The sequence below is a fragment of the Amphimedon queenslandica genome, unplaced genomic scaffold (genome assembly GCF_000090795.2).
Source record: "Amphimedon queenslandica unplaced genomic scaffold, v1.1 AMPQUscaffold_13489, whole genome shotgun sequence".
Taxonomy (NCBI): domain Eukaryota; kingdom Metazoa; phylum Porifera; class Demospongiae; order Haplosclerida; family Niphatidae; genus Amphimedon; species Amphimedon queenslandica.
In genome coordinates, this window is record NW_003546275.1 from 401,094 (window position 1) to 421,302 (window position 20,209).

Consider the following 20,209-nt stretch of genomic DNA (forward strand, 5'->3'; position numbering starts at 1 on the left):
AATGCTAGTCTTTACTTCTGGTTGATGAATCACCTCTGGTTTCAATGAGAGTTGATAATAACAAAAAAATAAAAGCAAAAATATTTAAATATGTGTTGTTTAGTTAATTCTTGGCAGCAACTTTAGACGATATCTTATTGTAGAGTCTTTGGAGGACCTTGCTGTTTGGTTTCTTAGACTGTGAGAGAGAAATAAGTAAAAAAACTAATAATAATATTTTAAATAAAAGACTAACTTTTAGCTCAATTATAAGAGCAAGAGCTTGAGACAAATCATTAGCTTTAATGGCAGCCTAAAACAAACTATCAATAACATCAACTCTTCCTCTGACTCTGTTACCATTATAATAGTTAGTTCAAATACTTGTCTTTGTGCCCAGCTTCCACCAAACTTGATGAAATCGTATCTCAGAGGAAGCATCAGTGACAGAACCTTATTAACAAAGTGAGAGGATTATTATATGCTATATATCTCACTTCATCATATTTTTCTTGTCCATAGGCTAATAATGCATTACATACAGGCACACCTAACAGATCAGCAACACTGCAGTCACTTGATGTACTCTCCTTTGAATACACCTCCATTGACTATAGCAAGAAAAATTATATATTATTATCAGTAATAATTTAATAATAATCAGTTACTTGTATAACTTGATTTGCTAAAGCAAGTCTAGCAGTATCAGCAGTCACTTTACCATAGCACAGGGACATCATTAGGTGAGTTTCAAGCCTGCAAATTATTTTATAAAACAAAGGATTGTAAGGTTATGTTGCATTACCATGAATGAGAGGGGTTTCCCACTTGAACCTGAAATGCTTCAGTAACAAGTTTCCATCTAGATTCGCCAGGATCAATCCCCATCACCTTTTTAAAAAAAAGATAAGTGATTAAAATCGATGCATTTACATGGTTTACTATACACACACACACACACAGAGGACTTCAAGATACAGCAGCTGCTTACATTGAGACGCCAGAGAAGAGATGATGCATCCAACAGTTGAAACATGTTCCCAGGTTTCATGTTTGGAGCCATGACCTGATCAAACTCTTTCAATATCTTATCAGTCTGATTCAAGTCTTCATAATTATCACGACAATTGTAAAAATTGATAGCATGAATAAAGGAGAATAGGAAACTGTTTAAAAGTGATCGTTGAACATTTCTCTCATACCAAAGTAGAATAGTGTTAAATGCCACGTTATATGATGTGAGAGTAAGCAAGAGCTCCAATGCTGCCTTGTTGATATCAAATGATCCACTCCTTTCTCAGCTTTATAAACCTCCTCTATCACATGAGCTTAAAGATAGGAAGGAGGAGAAAAAAAACTCATATATATTTTTTTGTTATATTTATAAAGATGTACCCATAGTATGAGACGCCCATGGATTAACTGGTTGTAATGTAAGACTTTCCCTGCAAAGTTCCTCAGCATACTGCCTCTCATTTGTCTCCTCTAGAGAAAAGGCATACCTAGTAGAGATGAATAGAGGATATGAAAAGTAAATCTAATGATATATATTTACAGGCTCAATACATATGGATAGAGGACAAAATCCTTAGGACAATGAATGACGGCTCTTGACATCATGTTCCTCATCTTCTCAAAGTCTCCAATCGTTAAATAATCGCCAAATGCAAGCCTGACAGCTTGAAGGTCTGAAAAACAAATGATAATAATAACACACAAAATAATGATATATATATACCTCTAGGATACTTTATTGTGATTTGATCATAAAGTTCAGATGATTTGGGCACGTTACCCTCTATCTGTGCTTTAAATGCCTCAATATGTCTCTTCTCCCTGTCAAGTGCATTTGGGTATGCATGATTGAGGATATCCAAATACTCTGCATCTGTGGTGTGGTGTAATAAAAATTAAAGTTTTATATGATTATTATATGTATAAATAATAATAATTATATATATAAGCTTTTGGGTATACAGTTAATTAATCAATATGAGCAATAATAAACAAATGTAAATAAATAAATAAATAAATGATCAGATAAATGCATATGTATGACATTGTGGTCAGAGTGAGATAGAGAATATTCAATTACAGGGTTTGTGGTTCAGATGTACAAAGACCATAAAGAGATTATTATTATTAACAATTACCAATTGGAACTGATAACTTCAACAAATTAATGAATTGATTTATTGTATAACATAAAACTTTGAGCTGATTTCGATCAAAATTGGATTTTTTATAAATTTTTAAAAGTTGCCTAATACTATATATAGTACGGGGTATTTTGTCAAAAATGGTTAGGAGAGAATCCCCCATTTTTATTACACATTTAAATGTATACACTAAAATTAAAACATCATTTACTTGTAGCACTGTCTCTCACAAATGGATCACACATGATAGTGCCCTTAAAAACAGAAAAAAATAAACAAATAATTATCAATTTCCTGCATACCATGAGACATCTAGCCATGGTAAAGCCACTCTCAAGCTCTATAGCCCGCTGGAGTGGCTTTAGAAATATAGAGCGAGTGCTAACAAAATGACCCAGAGCTTGGTTGTATAGTTTAAGTGCCTCGGGACTGGAGCAGGTCAGAGAATTTCCACAAACGTCTTTCATGATCGAGGCCATTTTTCTAAATTTTCTATGAAACAAATGACCACTCCCACACAATGATTGTCTCTATGAATATTAATATGACCACTCCCTTCACTTGGCGGCAAAGTCTGCCAACTCAGTTTTAAAATGGCAGACAAGAGGTCAGAGTATGTTTCAAGTGTTGCAAGCTCAGAAGCACTCCAACTGTACAATGAGGCCGTGGAACTGTTTGTAAATCACAAGGGAAGCTTTATAGACCTGGTGAAGAGAGCAGTTGAGATTGAGAATGATTTTATTCTTGCAAGATGTCTACTTGTAAGGATTCATGTATATGTACCATAAATAAATGTATTATTATTATTATTATTATTATTAGGGTTGCATGTTATGTGACGTGTATTCTGTACCAAATCCTACAGAAGGTGCACAAGCAATATTTTCTCTTACTTAATTCTTTCATCCTCTCTCCCTCTTTCTCTCTCTTTTTAATTACTCTTTCTCTTCAACAGTTAAAATGCATCTTGATGTTGTTAATGAATGTTATCCAAAAGCTAATGACAGAGAGAAGCTACATATACAAACTTTCAGAGAAGCTAGTCTAGGTCATATTAAGAAAGCAACGGAGATACTCGACCAAATTACAATGAGATATCCTCAGGGTAATGAAAATACTAGTATTAAAAAACCCTCACTTGATACATTATGCAGAAAGTTTGAGCTGAATTTAATTTCATGTATTCTTAAATCAATTTTTAGACTTTCATGCTGTCAAACTTTCATTCCTATACTACAAGAGCACGGGGGAATTCATTAGAATGAGAAACATCCTCTCAAGAGCAGTTACACACTGCCCTAAAGAGGACCCACTTTATCCTCACCTTCTTAGCCAGTTAGTCAGAGAAGGAGCAGAGTGACTATACCTCTCTCTTTACTGCTATCCTTTAGGTATGCTTTTTCTCTAGAGGAGACCAATGAGAGACAATATGCTGAGGAACTTTGCAGGGAAAGTCTTACATTACAACCAATTAATCCATGGGCATCTCATACTATGGGTACATCTTTATAAGATTTTTTTTATAAATCACAAGTCTCCTCTCTATGCATGTAGCACACATCATTGAAGAGACTAAGGATCCTCAGAAAGGTGTTGATTTCTTGTGCTCAACTCAAGAGGATTGGAACAAGACCCCATACGCCTTTCACCTCCTCTGGCACCTCTCACTGTATTATCTTGGTTAGTTAAAATTAAATAATAATTTATTCCTCTGTACATTATACAATAAACTTGTTGTTTTTTAAAGATTTGGGCCAGTCTGACAAAGTTTTGGATGTTTTTGATGCAAAAATGGTTCCACTTTTAAGCAAGAGCTCACCTGTTTTTTATCTTGTTGATCTAGCCTCTTTATTATGGAGACTCAATGTATGCCAATCATGAAGGTCCTACTAATGATTATATTTATTTATTGTATGTTGATTTTTGTTCAGTTGCTGAACATTGATCCTGATGAAAAGAGATGGCAAGTTATCTTAGATACCTATCGCTCAAAGATTGGAGTTTTCTCACATTCATGGTACCCTCCACCAGCTATTAATAATTATGATAATTATTGAAGGGTAAATGCTCACCTAATGATGTCCCTGTGCTATGGTAAAGTGACTGCTGATACTGCTAGACTTGCTTTAGCAAATCAAGTTATACAAGTAACTGACTATTATTAAATTATTACTGATAATAATATATAATTTTTCTTGCTATAGTCAATGGAGGTGTATTCAAAGGAGAGTGTATCAAGTGACTGCAGTGTTGCTGATCTGTTAGGTGTGCCTGTATGCAATGCATTATTAGCCTATGGACAAGAAAAATATGATGAAGTGAGATATATAGCATATAATAATCCTCTCACTTTGTTAATAAGGTTCTGTCACTGATGCTTCCTCTGAGATACGATTTCATCAAGTTTGGTGGAAGCTGGGCACAAAGACAAGTATTTGAATTAACTATTATAATGGTAAGCTTACCAGTAGTTTATCAGGATTTGATCACTATACTATACTTTGGAGCAATTTTTTTTAATTCATAAAAAATTCAAATTTGATTGGAATTTAACTTAAACTTTCTATGCAACATAAATACCTGCATATGCATCAGAAAAAAATTATAAAAATAAAAATTCGTTCCCTTTTTATTTTGACACAACTTTAGTATGGGAACTTTGGCCTGATTTGGAGCAACTTTTAAAATTCATGAAAAATCTAATTTTGATCGGAATCAACTCAAACTTGCTACATAGCATTAAAACATGTATATGTATCAGAAAAAATTATTAAAATGGAGAATTTTTTCCTACTCATTTTTGGCAAAATTTGTCCAAAATCCCTGTACTATAGTACAGGGAATTTGGCTCGATTTTGAAGCAACTTTTAAAATTCATAAAAAATGCAAATTTGATCGGAATCAGCTCAAACTTTCTACACAACATAGGAACATGTATATGCATCAGGAAAAATTATAAAAATGGAGAATTCTCTACTTTTCATTTTTGACGAAATTTAGCTCGAGATCATGTACTATGGTACAGGGACTTTGACAGCAACTTTAAAAATTCATTAAAAAATCCAATGTCGATAGGAGCCAGTTATAATTTTCTAGAGAGTCAGAGGAAGAGCTGATGTTATTGATAGTTTGTTTTAGGCTGCCATTAAAGCTAACGACTTGTCTCAAGCTCTTGCTCTCATTATTGAGCTAAAAGTTAGTCTTTCCGTCTCTCTCTCTCTCTCTCTCTCTTCCTTATTTCTTCCTCTTCCTTCCTCTTTACTAATAACATAATAAATTATACACATTTATATCAAATTAAAACAATCAATTACCATACTACACTGGTCAATACTCGTACATTATGCTCTGTTATCAATGGTGTATGTACATTCAAAGGGAGAAAGTGGGAGGAAAGAGGAGAGGAAAAGATACTTAGGAAGAAGGATAATGATTAAAGGAGAGAGAAATGCCGCTGTCAATCAATGCATAAACAAACACTAAGCCCTACAAATATTTGCACCTGCAAATTACCATGAAGCTTATGCAGTACAAAAATACATGTACCCTCATTATAGCTACATACAGTGCTAAATTTTGGTTTGCCTTACAAGGTGCACCAGGTATATGATGTCATCTAACCACAGGTCAGGTATCCTCATGTACACACAATGTGTGGGCATATGCAATGTACTGCCAGTTATTGTTACTAGATGCTTGAACCTTGTTACTACAGCCATATGCACACAGGCAGTTAGTGCCTTCAGGCAATTTTAAGACAATCTATAACAGCTGGTGCCCATATTCTTATTAAGTTATTATGTGTATTGTGTAGTACATATATGTCCACAGAATCTCGCAACAGGAAGGCTATGTTATTATAACCTTTTGTGGGGTATAGAGGATAAATTGATGGATTTGATATGTATAGAGATAGACGAGAAGGTTCACACGTGAGCATGCGTACTCAATTGTCTTGTGTGACCTTTCTATTGTGTTTGCGGGGAGCGATTGACCTTTTTGTTTGTATTCATCCATAATAGTCACAGAAACCTCACAATAAAATGCTTGAGTCGCTCTATCGAAGAGTACTGGATGAAAGCAGACTGAGAATCGGAGTGAAAACACTCAACGGCACAGCTGCCATAGAAACCTGATTGTGAACACTATGGTAATCCTTATTATCATAGCAACAATATATTCTCATAATGTAATCTTAATTTATTTATTTGCTAATTGCTTCTCTCAATATCTTAATGTAAAAGTTCACACACTGTAATCCAATATGTCTTTATTTCATAATTTGTTATGTCAACAATGAGTGTCATCAACAATACTACACAATAACCAGACTAACCCGGTATGTTATATTCAACACTATGCCATGCTAGCTTGACACTATGCTTTATAGCCAGACTAGACTGGTATGTTATAGTTCCTGTAATAATTGATATTGTAATTATTAGATTACAATCACTAGAGACAAGTGACGTGACTGATGATACAGTTATAGATACAGTCCTGGTGCTACGGTACAGCTGTCCTGCTTCATGTTGTCTGCCTCTACATAAACTGGTTCAGATGCTTTTGTGATGTTTGTTACGGCAATTAGTACTTTTGTTATTATTATAAAATATATCAAACGATTTTAAGTGCAATGTATATTTTTGCAAATTCATTTTCTGTAGCATTATACTGTAGTAAAAACATGATGTAACTTAATACATTATGTAACAATTAGAAATTTCTATTCACACGAATGGTACAAAAATGTAAGAAAAATGATAATTGTAAACGGAGAGTATATAGCCATTGCAAAACACTAGAAATAGTAATAATAATAATAATAATAATAATAATAATAATAATAAATTATGATCAATATAATGTTGATAATAGAGGAGGTGGTATTAGGGGGGTAGAGACAAATATAAAAGTTAAAAAATGATCAACACAATCAGAACGTCGTAAAAAAAGAGAGTCACATAACTTGATCGCCTGCCTCCACAGTCTCCTCCGTGGTCCCTCCCCCCTGATTAATCATAGACATGAGGAGCAATGCATCGATCCTTGCCTCTCCCTCGTGCACAAACTGCTCTAGTCTCAGCTGCTCTGTTACTTCAGTACTCACCTCATAGAGAGGGGTCAGGAGGCATAAGAGCTCACCAAACCTTCCCGGCTGTTTGTGCTCAGAGTATTCCATAAGCTCAATGTGACGCCTTTTTCTGTACTCCCTCACAGTCTCTTTGTCTCTCAGACAGTTTGACTCTGGGTTATTAAATAATTGAATTATAATAATAATCATTATTAGTGAAGTATGCACACGGTCACTTCCTCTAGATATTCTATGTATTCTCATTCCATCAACAAACAACAGTCATCAAAGAAAGCTCAATCCCTTTAAGACACCTTTTTTATATAAGCTTTGACAATAATGTTTGATTAGCATACTTATCTCTCTTTATAAGTCAACAATGGCTCCCTCCCTCTCTCTCTCTCTCCCTCTCTCCCTCCCCCCCACTCTCTCTCTGTACCTGGATTAAAGAGAACTATCTGTTTCATTAGCTTTAATTCTTGATCGTCCATGTTAAGCACTTTAAGAGGAACTACTAGTTTTGTTAGTGTAACATAAGCCACAGCTGAGACTCCTGAATTACTGTTAGTTGGACCAAGAACCTTCCCTGTTGACCCTAACAGCAACATATCTGACAGAGAAAGGGAGAGAGAAGGCACTGTCATGTTAGCTTTGCTGAGAGAAAAGTCAGAAATATATCTTAAATTTTTTTGACACCTTGTTTAACACCTTGAACACGTTAACAAGTCTTGTAAATGTTAACAAACATTTTGTCAATGATTACCGTACACACAAAGCATGCTAAACAGCATATGCTTCATCTCATGAAAGGCACAAAAATATGTACATGTACATGTACATGTAAATACATGTGAACAAGTACATGTACATGTACAATGTAAGTGATGATATTGAATTAAAAGGAAGAGAAAGGAATGCACTGTACATACATGTACATGTACATGTACATACAATAAATAATAATAATCACTTTAGACAATGGCATTCCAATCATTAGCCACACACAATTACAATAGACAATACTTTAAGTGCATATACATACAATGTACACGCACTTAGGATAACAAAGAGTACTAAGATATACTGTACATGTATTATTATCCTGTGGCTCATTGTGGTATGCTTTGTAAGAGAGTATTATGTAATCAAACAGCTGTTGTTATGTAACAGATAACTCTAAAATAAAATTGAATTGCCAGGGCTGCAATGGCTTGTGAGGTCAATGATATTTATACAGTTCATCGAATAGAGTTTATTTTGTTTATTGCTGTACGTGATGCAGGTACATTGCTCTAATTCGTGTAAGCGTATCATACCATCGTAAGGAGTTGATGCTCTTGCAAATCCTAGCATAACTAGCTCAGGGACTGTACGTCTTAGCAATGCTTTCTGATCCATGGGAGACAAATCATCAAAATCCTTAACCTATTAAAGAAAGAAAATACGTATTATCATAAGTGTGACAATTAAGTGTGTGTGTGTGTGTGTGTGTGTGTGTACATCAATTACTCACTTCTGATTTTGCCCACTTAAACATATGCTTGATGCTACGCTTCAGTGATTCCAAAACCTCTTCAACTTCTGCTTCAGGCGCATCTGAGACTAAAAGAAGAAATAAAAGAAGAGAAGGCGGTTATACATGTAAACGTACACAGTTAATACATGTACATGACTCTCACCTGGTCTAGCTGGTTGAGGGGAGGGGCAGTTAGAGGGAGGGGCACTAGCTAAGGACCCATGACGCGATGACACATGACTCAAGACTGATTCCGGCTCAGTATGAGTCTCTGGAATGAGCTCAACAGCTAATTTCCCCTGACTATCACGAGTGAAGGAGGGAGAAGGAAGGGCACTATCGGGATCCTAAAAACATGTAATTACATGTACATGTACATGTTAAATGTGCTCACTCTATTGATTGGACTAGTAACCGCTGATCCAGGCATTGAGGCTCCTCCCCTGACCACACCTCCACCGTTATACTGTAACGGAGGATAAGGAGTGGCCCCATTAATGAGTGGTATTGGTGGAATGGTCTGAGAAAACCCTCCGGACCCGCCCACACGCATACATGTAGGTGACACAGGATAGCTATAAGGATAAGTGTTAGATTGATAAAAGAAAGAATGCGAATTAGCGAGAGGTTTAAAACCGGTTGGACTAGTCGGGAGGCTATTTAGGGGCGTGCCCGGTTGACTAAGAGGGTGTGGCTCGTATTGGTGTGGTCCTGGATGCAGCGGAGTTGGTGGATGTGAGTAATGATGAATTTGAGGAGGAACTTGTACTGGGGCATAAGATGACATGTGAGGGGACGGAGGCAAGGGAGAGGGAACCGGGGTCCCGTGTGGGGTCTCATGGGGCGTGGCATAAGGCGTGGTCTCTTGTTTGATGACGGGGAGTCCGCCTGGTAAAACAACAAGAGGATTAGGAGCTGAGAGAGGGAGGAACGAGGTTGCAGGTGGGAGGGGAGACAAGGAGGAAGGACCTGGATTCGTAAGACGCTGCAAGTTAGCTTTTACTTGTATCTGTCTTGCTGTGATGTGATTGAGAGCATCCTCCAGTCGTTGCTTCTTAATCAGCATCTCATTCCAATTGACATTAGCTGCTGGTTGCTTTACAGTAGACCCCATCAACTGGCTCACTGCCGTCTGTAACTCACTCCCGGTAAGAAATTGAGGGTCGGGTGAATCAACATGACCACTACTTGGACTGGGTCGCCCATTGCTATGAGGTACACCTAGGGATGTCTGAACAAGTGGGCTCTGCTGTCGTACAGTCTTGATCAGCAAGGAAGAGTGCTCACTCACAGAATCAACTTGAGGAGATCTCTTATCAGAGTATTCCTCTGAGGTCGAGCTAGGCGTAGGAATTGAGCTCTTTTCGTGGATATTCTCTAAACTCTCACCAGAGAAGAGCTTAGGTATACTAGCGGATGATGCTACCCTGCCTCCTCCTCCAGTCTCGATCACGTTCGAATATATAGACGAGAGCTCTGGCGACGAAACGTTAAACTTAAACTGCTCGAAATCGCTTTCATATCCTTCAATGTCCTCCTCTCCCTCCTCCCCCTCCTCCTGCTTTATTCTCTTTCTCTTTGACTTGTTCTCAATGGAGGCTGTGGGTGGGGTCGGGCTGCGATTCGATGAGGTGTCATTGTTCGATTCAGTTGAAGACCTCGGAAACACGGGCAAAGAGCCTGAAGGTTTCTTACGATTTTTAAGAACTTTCTCGTCTTTCATCTTCCGTGGAAACTTCTTTACAGCTAATTAAGAGAGAGAGAGAGAGAGAGGGAGGGAGGGAGGGAAGAAGGGGATTTTAAAAATATAAGAGGGAAGAAAGAACACAGGAGAAAGGGAGAGAAAGGAAAGGAAACAATGACTAATTGAAAGGTCAAATGATGTTTACTAGAACAAAGGGAGTTAAAAAACAATTTTTAAATGAGCAACATCCTGAGCATGCACACTAGGGTACAAGGTTTAAAATATTTGCATACCAAACTCCATATAAGGTAATGGGCTTGCAACATTATGAATATAGTATACTGGATGATTCCGGAAATGAGATTAATGTCATACAGGATCATGATGATAAAGAATGACATAATTGATGACATCACCATTAGTTCATGAATAATCATTAGACTTACGTGATAATTACACTTACGTGAAACAATTATCCACCCACCCCCAATCTACTATACCACACCTACAGGTAGTTATTAACTAGTTATTAGATACTATATAAATTCTTATCTCAATGATATAGTAAATAGAAGCCAGTTGCTACTGGATCCAAATTAATGTATCAGAACTATATCAACATGAACAATATCTCCCCCCCCTCTCTCTCTTCCTCTTTTTACTCGGTTATAATTAACAATTATTTTACGTACGCATGTAAAAAGTAGTAAGCTATATCTATAGTAATTCCTGAGTTTAAATAGACAGCATAATAATAATAATAATAAGAAAGAAGGTAGGAGACTAAAACTAAATAGAGCTTGAAATAGAGAGAGAGGGGGGGGGGGAGGGAGAAAAGATTAATAGGGAGAGGAGACAAAGAAACAAACCAGATGAAAGGTGGGATGTGTTTACTTTACGAAGGTATAATGTACACACCATAAAAGGTAATGCAACACAAGATTAAGTAAACCAACAAGCTCATATCAGCAAGTATACAGTAGTAAGGAGTCAAATTAGTGAAGAAAGAGAGAGAGAAAATGTGATTGAGAAATTAATTGTAAAATAATGTACTCATTTGATGTGAACAAGTAATGACATAGGAGCTATAGTGAGTGGGGAGTGTAAATAAATACTATAAGGCACTGGATGGCCATCAGGATAGGATAGAGAGTGATCCTCATTAGGCTGATCAGTTCTGGTTTAATGTATTACATTAAGCATATGATGAATAATACAGTGGGCATTGGATAGACAATGACTGGAACTAATATTCATCTATCAAACAATTGAACAGACAGAACTGACGGTATTCATTTACCTTACACATTGAGTACTATATATACATGTATAGGTGTGTATGATATACTATAATGAAAAGTCTCTCCCTTTCTCCTAATGCTACAATGTGCATATACATGAATGAACAAATGCATAACAGGTTCTCCCTTGAACGCAGAGTATGGGCAGGGTGAGAGAACAAAACTGAAACCATATCAATGATTACAAAAAACAATTAAAATCAATTAGAAAAGCAAACTTCGCGAAAGGACAATAAATGTAACACAAAACAGCTCACCCAGGTGTAAGAAAACAACAAAATAGGGCTACACAATCATACATCATAGAGTTATCCTGCCATGCAAAGCCGAGCTCATTTCAAATACTTACAATCAATCTTCATCCCAGCCTGCGTGCACCTGTTGAATCTACAGGCCTGACAGACCTGCTTTATGTTAATGGCATTACGACCAATCGGACAAGAGCCAGAGAAACGACACTTGTACTCTCGCCCCATCTGGACGGTACGCCGGAAAAAACACTTGCAGGCCTCGCAGCAAATGACGCCATAATGACGCCTGAATACAGTACTAGTCTGAGCCACATCATCACAGACAGAACACTGACTGCCAGTTGAGGTCTTAGAGGGGGTGACTGCAGCCGGGACGAGGGTAGGAACAGAGGGGGAAGGAGAGGAAGAGGAGGAGAGAGAGAGGAGGGGCTCCTTCATGGGGCTTGTGGAGACTTGTGATGCCATTACTAAAGAGAAGGTGTGCAAGAGAGGGAGAGGGAGGAGAGAAAGTTGTGCATAGTGATTGGAACAGGACACAATATGCAATCATGATACATGCATCTCTACTTAAACTATGTCAAGACTATTTTTAATATAAATGAACCTGGACAAAACTGGTGTTTCCCCTTATCACATGCAAAATACAGGGCTGATATCAGAGGAGAGGGAGTCCTAGGGATATCTGAATCACCAAAAACACGGAGGGATTGAGGAGGGAAGGAGAGGTAAAGAGAATTTGCTTCTCATTTACATAAAACTCTGTCGAGCTCCTCGCGAGATGGGCGGGGTGAAAGAAGGAGTGGCACAAAAGGGAGGGGCTGGAATGTTAGTATACAAGATTTATACGGAGAGGAACAGAGAATTTATAGAATACTCCGGGTAAGTATACGGATACGATCCCTTTTTATTTCCTCCACACTCGCTCTCTCTTCTGTGGCAAAGTTCAACTAGAAGCTTTGAGCGCCGGGTAAGTTTGTTGGTAGGAGGAGGAGAGGAGACCTTTGAACCCTCTCTGCATCTCTGATTCACCCAGTCTTTCATTCTGTCCTTATATATAGGTAAAAAAACATTGGAGTTCTCTACTACTGCAAAAGTGAAAAAGGACACGTTCCATTGGTCAACAATACTTTGGACTGTCTCCATTACACTCTACCTCTTGTAATTCATCTGTCACTGGCTGTACTCTTTTCAGAGAATGAGCACAATCTTAAACCAGTAAGCTCTGTGTAGTTCTGCATTGCTTCAATTTGCAGCTTTTGAAAATTAAATGCAATTTTGAAACTTTGAAATTAAATTTCCCAATGAATGCATGTCTACTAGCAATATCCTGCAGTAGAGTTAGATTCTCTATCCTGGACCTCTTCTATTTATGTATTTTATCATAATCCAGCTTAAAATACTATTGTTTTGTGCATCTGATATAATTAATGGAGCTTAGTCTGTGTGTACATTCAAGTGTCTGTGAAACATCCTCTCTCTCTAATGAGCAGACATAAAAATAATTAATGGTTTATTATACCTGTGCAAATGCTTGGCCTCTCCTTAGCATATCATTTGTCCTCTTCCTTAGATAATGAGGAGAAATGAGGGCTTGGAGTGTGTGTGTGAATGAGCTATAGCTTTTGTTCATCAAAGCAATCCAATGCCATCAATTAGATAAACTATGTATAACAGTCTACTCGAATGCTTTACATGTGACCCTAATTGAGTAAATGCTTGCCATTACCAGCTCAAGTGTATATTGATGGATCCTAGGAAGAGAGAGAGAGGCAATGGAGAGTGACAGTGAAGTATAGGGACTTAAAAAGATGGAAAACAACAACAGCATAAAGAAAGAGAGAGCAACAGAGTATTATGTACACAACTCAACTAGTCCCAAACATAACTTCTCAGTATGATCCCTTCATGATTTGTAAGCAACTAACTCAAATAGCTCAACCAAGAGAAGGATACCTTTAGTCTCTCCCACACTACACCTCATTCTCCTTCTTTCTCAAATTCTCATTTCCCTTATCAAAGCAATGCCTACCCTATGTACCACCTTATTGTGTACACTTGACCACCACATTGCACATGTGCCACATTCATGGCCTTTATTTTATACAAGCTTATTTGATGGGAATAAAGTCTTGTTGCTTGCATTGAGTTATTATTAGTGGGCCTCTGTTCTCAGAAATGTTAGTAAAAGATTATAATAGACTCAATAGAGTGAATTTGTTTAGTCTCTTTTTGTAAATTGATTGCAGTCTGACTTGGTTCACTCCGAGGCATGGAATTACCTGGAAAATAGTAAAATACGTACGCATATATGTACCTTACTCACTCTCCCAGCGTATGTGAGGTGGCTGCAGCTTATTATTTTTGCTGTGCATTATAGATTATATGTATGCACGCACAAGTGTTGATAAACTTAAAATGAGTTTTTGGAAGGTGATAATCAAATCTCATGACACTAAGTCTTATAAATGAAGTCATGTTAGTGTGAACATTATCATTGTCATTATTATCACCTTTTGATCTCTCTCTCTCTCTCTCTCTCTCTCTCTCTCTCTCTCTCTCTCTCTCTCTCTCTCTCTCTCTCTCTCTCTATTGTAGGCATCAAGGTATGTCTAATGATATTAATGATGCAGATGTTCCAGTGGTTGATGTTGCTACAGCTCTTTCAGATGATGTAAGTCTTCACTAAAACAAGTAATGGTCATGTAATATGTTATACAACGAAAATCGTGGCAAATCGTGGTGTATTAGTTGGAAGGGAAGACAGAGGAGGGGAGAAAAGAAAAAGAGTGGTAGACTTAGTATTTACAGGGAATTCATGTAGCTCAGCAGGTGTATATGATTAAACTTTGAACTTTATCTTTGGTGATCTCCCTCTTCATGATATTCACTTACCATTCAATTTCCTTTGGGGCTCTAGTATAGTATCATATCAGTAACATTGTCATGCTTATGTCACAATGTTTGAGGCTACTAGTAATAGCGCTGGGCTGTGTTTTTGCTTAAAAGTGAGGTGGGAAGGGGGCTTGAATTTCACATTGTCTGGAACCTTTATCACAATAGTTAAATCAATTACTTAATTTAGCACAGCTGTCAGTATCCATGTGCCTGTAAGCAAGGCTACAGTGTTACTTCAGGCACAGTATAATCATCTATCTTTGCTCACTGATAAGGCTTCAGTTTGTGTGGGAATGTTTTGATGGGGGGATTTTGCATTAGTTTCTATTGGATGCTATAACAACAGCTATAGGTTTTATGAAAGAGAGAGAAAGTGATATATAAGTCACTGAATTCATTTTATGTTGATCGAGTCCTCCTACATGGCTGTGTAATGCTAGCACTGATCTGCTGAGTGTGTGTGGATATTATTTTTGTTATTGCTTATCTTATTGGGCACACACTTCAATGTATAGCAAACAACACATTGTATTGAAAAAAGTTGCGTAAAGAGAACCGTCTGGTCAGAGGGATAGGATAGAAAGGGGAATAAGATCACACTGGTATGTGGTTGTTCATTCTCATCACTGTCTTGTATTACAATGAAGGAATCCAAAAACTCCACACTCTACATGTAAACACATACATACTATCCACATGTACTGTACATACCTGTCTGCAGCTGTAACAAGCCCTTGGGTTAGTCTTTCTTAAATTTGAATTTACCTTATGGCGTAGGGGAGGAGTAGGAGGAAGGTGTTATCGTTGTTCTCTATTGTGAAGCTAGACTGGAATGTACCCTTGAGGTATTATTCACTGATGAAGTCATTTTATTGATATTTGTACCCTTCAGGGTATTTGGCATCATCTATAAGATATGTTGTGGGTGCATGTCTGTGTCTATGTACACTGTATGATAATATCTGGTGATAGCATTTTTACACTTTTAACACAGGGCAAATGGCTGCCTAAAATTTTATGAGTTCACCATCTCTGGCCTTTCTTGAATGTATAAGTACATTTTAATAAAAAGGATGATAGTGATAACCTAGACTTAGTGATGGATAAAATACATTTTAAGTCTGAATACAGTTATTAATACATATATGCATGAACACATACAGTGTGTGTGTGCAACATTTCACTTGAGAATAATTGGCTTGCATGAGTGAATATAAAGAATACTGTTTGTAAACAGTATTAGATTTGTTGTACCTACCCCCATCCTTTAAAATTGTGATTTTAAAGTTTTGTGCCAAGAGTTTGTTTTCTTGATTTGCATACATACCAGGATGCTGTTGACAATACTTGTTTCTGCTTGTTTCGTTGATTTTGAGACAAATACTTTTAATATAATTTTTATACTAAAGTACTCTTGAGATTATATGAAAGAGCCGGGTACCGGAGGACGTGATAATTAATATAAAGCTTCGTGATAATTACTTACTTCCTGCCATTACGTCATTATACGTAATGTGTCGTGTGTGATGTCATGGAATCGTCATGATCGTTCATGATAAAACTGCAGTAGAAAAGCCATTTTAGCCATAACGTTCAAGAGCTATAAAGTAAAAGAGATTCCTAGGCAGTGACTTAGAACTCCTTACTAATAATGTGCTACAAGAACTTATTTCTAATGGAGCAGCAAACTTCTCCGATCCCGAACGGGACTAGGCCAGACCCTTGCTACAACGAGCTAGATTTATTCGACTATTCCAGTACTCTTCCATTATCTCACGGCCTAGAGCTTGGAGATGCTAATACTAGCCCCATGAGCTTTGCTTCTGATTGTAGTCCTCCACCACACCCCGACTTCTTAGACACCAGCTATGGCGGAGTCCCTCGGTACCCGGCCGGACACTATCAGAAGCGCGTCGGATATACCTCAGAGCGTGATCCTTTTTTCTCCTCTCAGCAGCCAGGGATGAGAGGAGGAATGGGGCACCTCTCGAGTAGTAGGGCTGTGTACAATGGGTTTGCTAACCCGCCCGAGTACGCGTACCAACAGCACCAGCAACACAATCGTATCCCAACACATTTACCTGGTTATCTTCAAATTTTGCAGGGTTTTCAAGACCAGTACTCACCAGAAGATCTGGATGTCAAGTTCGCTGTCCCTCCTTCCTCTCTGGGCTCCCTAACAGGCCCTGGAAGTAATGCTGGCAGCCCTCCTTCAACTACCATCCATCCACAGTCTGCCTGCAAGGTCTGTAATGATGTGGCCTCTGGAAATCATTTCGGAGTCCTCTCATGTGAGGCCTGCAAGAGTTTCTTCCGAAGGAGTGTGAGGGCTGGGGCCCGCTATGCCTGTCGAGGGACTAGGAACTGTTCGGTTGAGAAACACACGAGGAACAGATGCCAGTACTGTCGACTTCAGAAATGCCTTCAGACTGGAATGAGAAAGGAAGGTAGGCATTTTTTGAAGTTCATTGTACTTGACCTTTTATTAATGCATGCATATTTGTGATACATGTATCATCTATTGTCATTATTATCTCTTGTATTTTCTTTAGCTGTTCAAGAAGAGCGGGCTCCTCCAGTTACTAGGATCCAGCGAGCAGGTACCCCTACACAGCTAGGCTACTCTGCTTCGCCAGCTTTCAGTCCAACTACTTTTCCCAATGGTCCTCCTCTCCCACCTGTTCCGCCCATGCCTTCATCATTCCGCTACGATGGGCCAGTCAGTCCCATAATGCCCTCTAACTTCATGACTCAGAGTCGTCTATCCGGCTCACTACCTAACCTCAAGATGGGATGTGGTACTGGAGGATATGGAGATTACGACTGTCCCCCTATGACTCCCCCTATACATATGCCTCCTGTTGAGCCTTATACAGGAGGGAGTCGCCCCTCTACTCCATCAAGCATCAACATGACGTCAGGAGTTCCATCATCTACAGTCCCGCCTTATTCAGACTCTGTGTCTTCAATGCCAGAGCCAACTCCAAGTGCAGTAAGCCCTTTTGTACTCGTAACAGCAGACATGCAGACTGAATCTCTGCCAGACAACGTCACTCCAAGTGATCAAGGCATCAAGCTGGAGGACATATTTGAGGGAGCACGCCAGTCTCTCCTACGTGTGATTGAATGGAGCAAGCGGATACCAGCTTTCACCACACTCTCTCTTGATGATCAAGTCAAGCTCCTTAAATCCTGCTGGTGTGAACATGTCCTCCTCAAGCAAGCCACTCGCATTGGTCCTCACTCTGATACTATCCTACTCAGCTCCGGTTTAACCTGTCGCAAAGACCAGATTGAGGATCCCGAGGTTCGTAGGATTGTTGAGAGGGTTTCTCACGAGATCTCGTACTGGTTTGATGTCCTTCATGTTGATAAAGTTGAGATGGCTTGTCTTAAGGGAATCATACTCTTTAATCCTGGTAAGAGAGAGAGAAAGAGACAGGGAGAATGTTTTTCAAAAGTTTATTATTTAACAGTTTATTTGAAAGCTTATTATTTTAATAATGTCTTTTTCTTCTTGCAGATGCTAAAGGCCTTAATCCAGGTACAAGAAAGAGGGTAGAGATATTTCAGGAGCAAATACTCCAGGCATTGGAGACCAGGTGCAAAACCATGTACCCTGTGACTCCACTTCGTTTCTCTAAACTTCTCCTCCGTCTCCCACCTCTGAGGGCAGCAGCTCTTGAGTCCACACAGCACATGGAAGTCCAGAGGACTCTGGGGAATGCTAAACTGGACACAATCTTTGGGGAGCTCCTTGACTTTGATTAACTCTTCATCTTCTTTTTACAGTCAGCAAATCTTTCTCATTTTCCTACTGACTCTTGCTTCAACTCTTTCCCTCTCTCTCTTTCTTTCTCTCTCTCTCTCTCATAATATGCATTGGTACACATCAGTTCTGATTTGTTATTCTTTTATAGTTTTGTATTTGGCAGAACTGACTGCAATTAAAATATTATTTTCATCTTTTTAATATATTTTGGTCTCGTGTTGTTAATTCTTTTTCTTTTTGTCATTGCAATTGTGTGATGTGGATTATTTATTCATTCCAAAAATTACAAATTCTTTTTTTAACATTTTTGCTAAGGTCACCAGGAAGTGGTGACACATTCCATCCCATGAATGAATGGAGTTGTACTATTGTACTCTCACTGGTCAATGAATATTGCTCTGTTATGTAATTTATAGCCACTAAAAATAAATTGTACTGATTGAGTATAGTATTAGAGAGATCCGGAAAAAGGCGGAATTAACAGATTGCCAACCGCCCATGAAGATAAGCTAGGCAGCCGTATTGTTGTTACATGATATGAGTTAGGCCACACACAATAGATCTTAGTCTCAGTAGCCAGACCTAACCAGATAAACCAGTTTGATCTATATCTAAGCAAAAAAGGTCCAAGTCTATGAGTTTAATTTATTATCATTTATAATTTATAACTACAATAAGTATCTAGTCTAGTAGCAAATTGATCATAAGCCACCATCAGAGTGTTACATGAAGATTAAAGAAAGAGCCCATTGTTCCCAGCCAGCAAGGTGTTTTATAGCCTAAAGATGGATGTGGATCTAACAGCAAAAGAGCCAGCAATTGGTGATATCCTGAAGTTGGAATCTATTTCTCATTGTGGATCTCAGCTTCACATGTCATATTGTTTTTCTAGTGGGCTCAGTTTTACAACTACTCTCTGGTACCCATTTCAACTGGAAGAGCTGGATTCTAAGTATGGGATCTCATTTATGGAGGAGGTTTATTTTCACTGCGCATTGTTTGAGATGAATAAGCTCTGCACGCTAGCCCCTTCACTCAAGTACATTGACCTTGGGACATATTCTACATTTTTAACCAAAGGGTTAGAAGAATTGTGGAGAATTCTTAGTGCCAAAGCATTTGGTGAGTGGAGATTTTTGCATAATCTTCCAAATTGGAAGGGACCTAAATTCTGTATGACTGAGCAGAGTAGTACTACTAGCGAAAGCAAGAATCCTGCAATCAGCATTGAAGGAGGACCTGTGCAATGTCTGGTATTTTGTGGAGGTGGAAAAGATAGTCTAGCATCAATGAAGCTACTTGAAGAGATAGGAGAGCCCTTTCACTCGCTAAGCTATGCACTATCGATATATGGTTCGGCTCAGCTGCAGCACAGCCTCACTGACTCTCTTGTGAAGCACACCGCATCAAAGAAGCATCATCGGGTCACACTCATAGATACCTTCTCAAGTTCGCCCCTGCCCTCAGCAATCCCTAATGCTGAAGTAAAGTCTGTGATATGTGCCGAAACTCCCAGCACTATCTTTGAGGGACTGCCTTTTGCACTTATGTATGGCTATACACAGTTTTGTTTGGCAC

The 20,209-nt window shown here is 38.4% G+C and overlaps 4 protein-coding genes across 6 annotated transcripts; 2 read left to right on the plus strand and 2 right to left on the minus strand.

Annotated features, from left to right (window-relative positions):
• Nucleotides 1-34: 34 nt before the first annotated feature.
• LOC105316921 (tetratricopeptide repeat protein 38-like) lies at nucleotides 35-2,649 on the minus strand. Its single transcript, XM_011412220.2, has 13 exons — nucleotides 2,441-2,649; nucleotides 2,350-2,392; nucleotides 1,718-1,867; nucleotides 1,535-1,667; nucleotides 1,375-1,481; nucleotides 1,182-1,307; nucleotides 971-1,086; nucleotides 785-870; nucleotides 648-735; nucleotides 477-590; nucleotides 340-432; nucleotides 236-292; nucleotides 35-178 (listed from the first exon to the last, which is right to left on the minus strand). The coding sequence occupies exons 1-13, from the start codon at nucleotides 2,615-2,617 to the stop codon at nucleotides 104-106; spliced, it is 1,365 nt and encodes a 454-aa protein (XP_011410522.1). The 5' UTR covers nucleotides 2,618-2,649; the 3' UTR covers nucleotides 35-103.
• A 43-nt stretch (nucleotides 2,650-2,692) lies between these two features.
• On the plus strand, nucleotides 2,693-6,777 carry LOC100632068 (tetratricopeptide repeat protein 38-like). Its single transcript, XM_019993784.1, has 14 exons — nucleotides 2,693-2,899; nucleotides 2,961-3,006; nucleotides 3,094-3,243; nucleotides 3,341-3,473; nucleotides 3,530-3,636; nucleotides 3,693-3,818; nucleotides 3,886-4,004; nucleotides 4,070-4,155; nucleotides 4,198-4,285; nucleotides 4,343-4,456; nucleotides 4,501-4,593; nucleotides 5,277-5,333; nucleotides 6,161-6,541; nucleotides 6,584-6,777. The coding sequence occupies exons 1-13, from the start codon at nucleotides 2,732-2,734 to the stop codon at nucleotides 6,272-6,274; spliced, it is 1,401 nt and encodes a 466-aa protein (XP_019849343.1). The 5' UTR covers nucleotides 2,693-2,731; the 3' UTR covers nucleotides 6,275-6,541; nucleotides 6,584-6,777.
• Nucleotides 6,778-6,810: 33 nt separating this feature from the next.
• On the minus strand, nucleotides 6,811-12,791 carry Nr2 (nuclear receptor 2). Of its 2 annotated transcripts, XM_019993729.1 has the most exons (8): nucleotides 12,569-12,791; nucleotides 12,063-12,431; nucleotides 9,123-10,474; nucleotides 8,892-9,075; nucleotides 8,726-8,814; nucleotides 8,529-8,637; nucleotides 7,652-7,822; nucleotides 6,811-7,385 (listed from the first exon to the last, which is right to left on the minus strand). In XM_019993729.1, exons 2-8 carry the CDS (start codon nucleotides 12,427-12,429, stop codon nucleotides 7,099-7,101), a joined length of 2,559 nt encoding a protein of 852 aa, XP_019849288.1. In that variant the 5' UTR covers nucleotides 12,430-12,431; nucleotides 12,569-12,791; the 3' UTR covers nucleotides 6,811-7,098.
• Nucleotides 12,792-12,861: 70 nt separating this feature from the next.
• On the plus strand, nucleotides 12,862-18,971 carry LOC100616090 (NR1 nuclear receptor). 2 transcript variants are annotated; one of them, XM_019993730.1, is made up of 6 exons: nucleotides 12,862-12,931; nucleotides 13,023-13,179; nucleotides 14,560-14,635; nucleotides 16,964-17,306; nucleotides 17,412-18,278; nucleotides 18,383-18,921. In XM_019993730.1, exons 2-6 carry the CDS (start codon nucleotides 13,160-13,162, stop codon nucleotides 18,628-18,630), a joined length of 1,554 nt encoding a protein of 517 aa, XP_019849289.1. In that variant the 5' UTR covers nucleotides 12,862-12,931; nucleotides 13,023-13,159; the 3' UTR covers nucleotides 18,631-18,921.
• The last annotated feature ends 1,238 nt before the right edge of the window (nucleotides 18,972-20,209 follow it).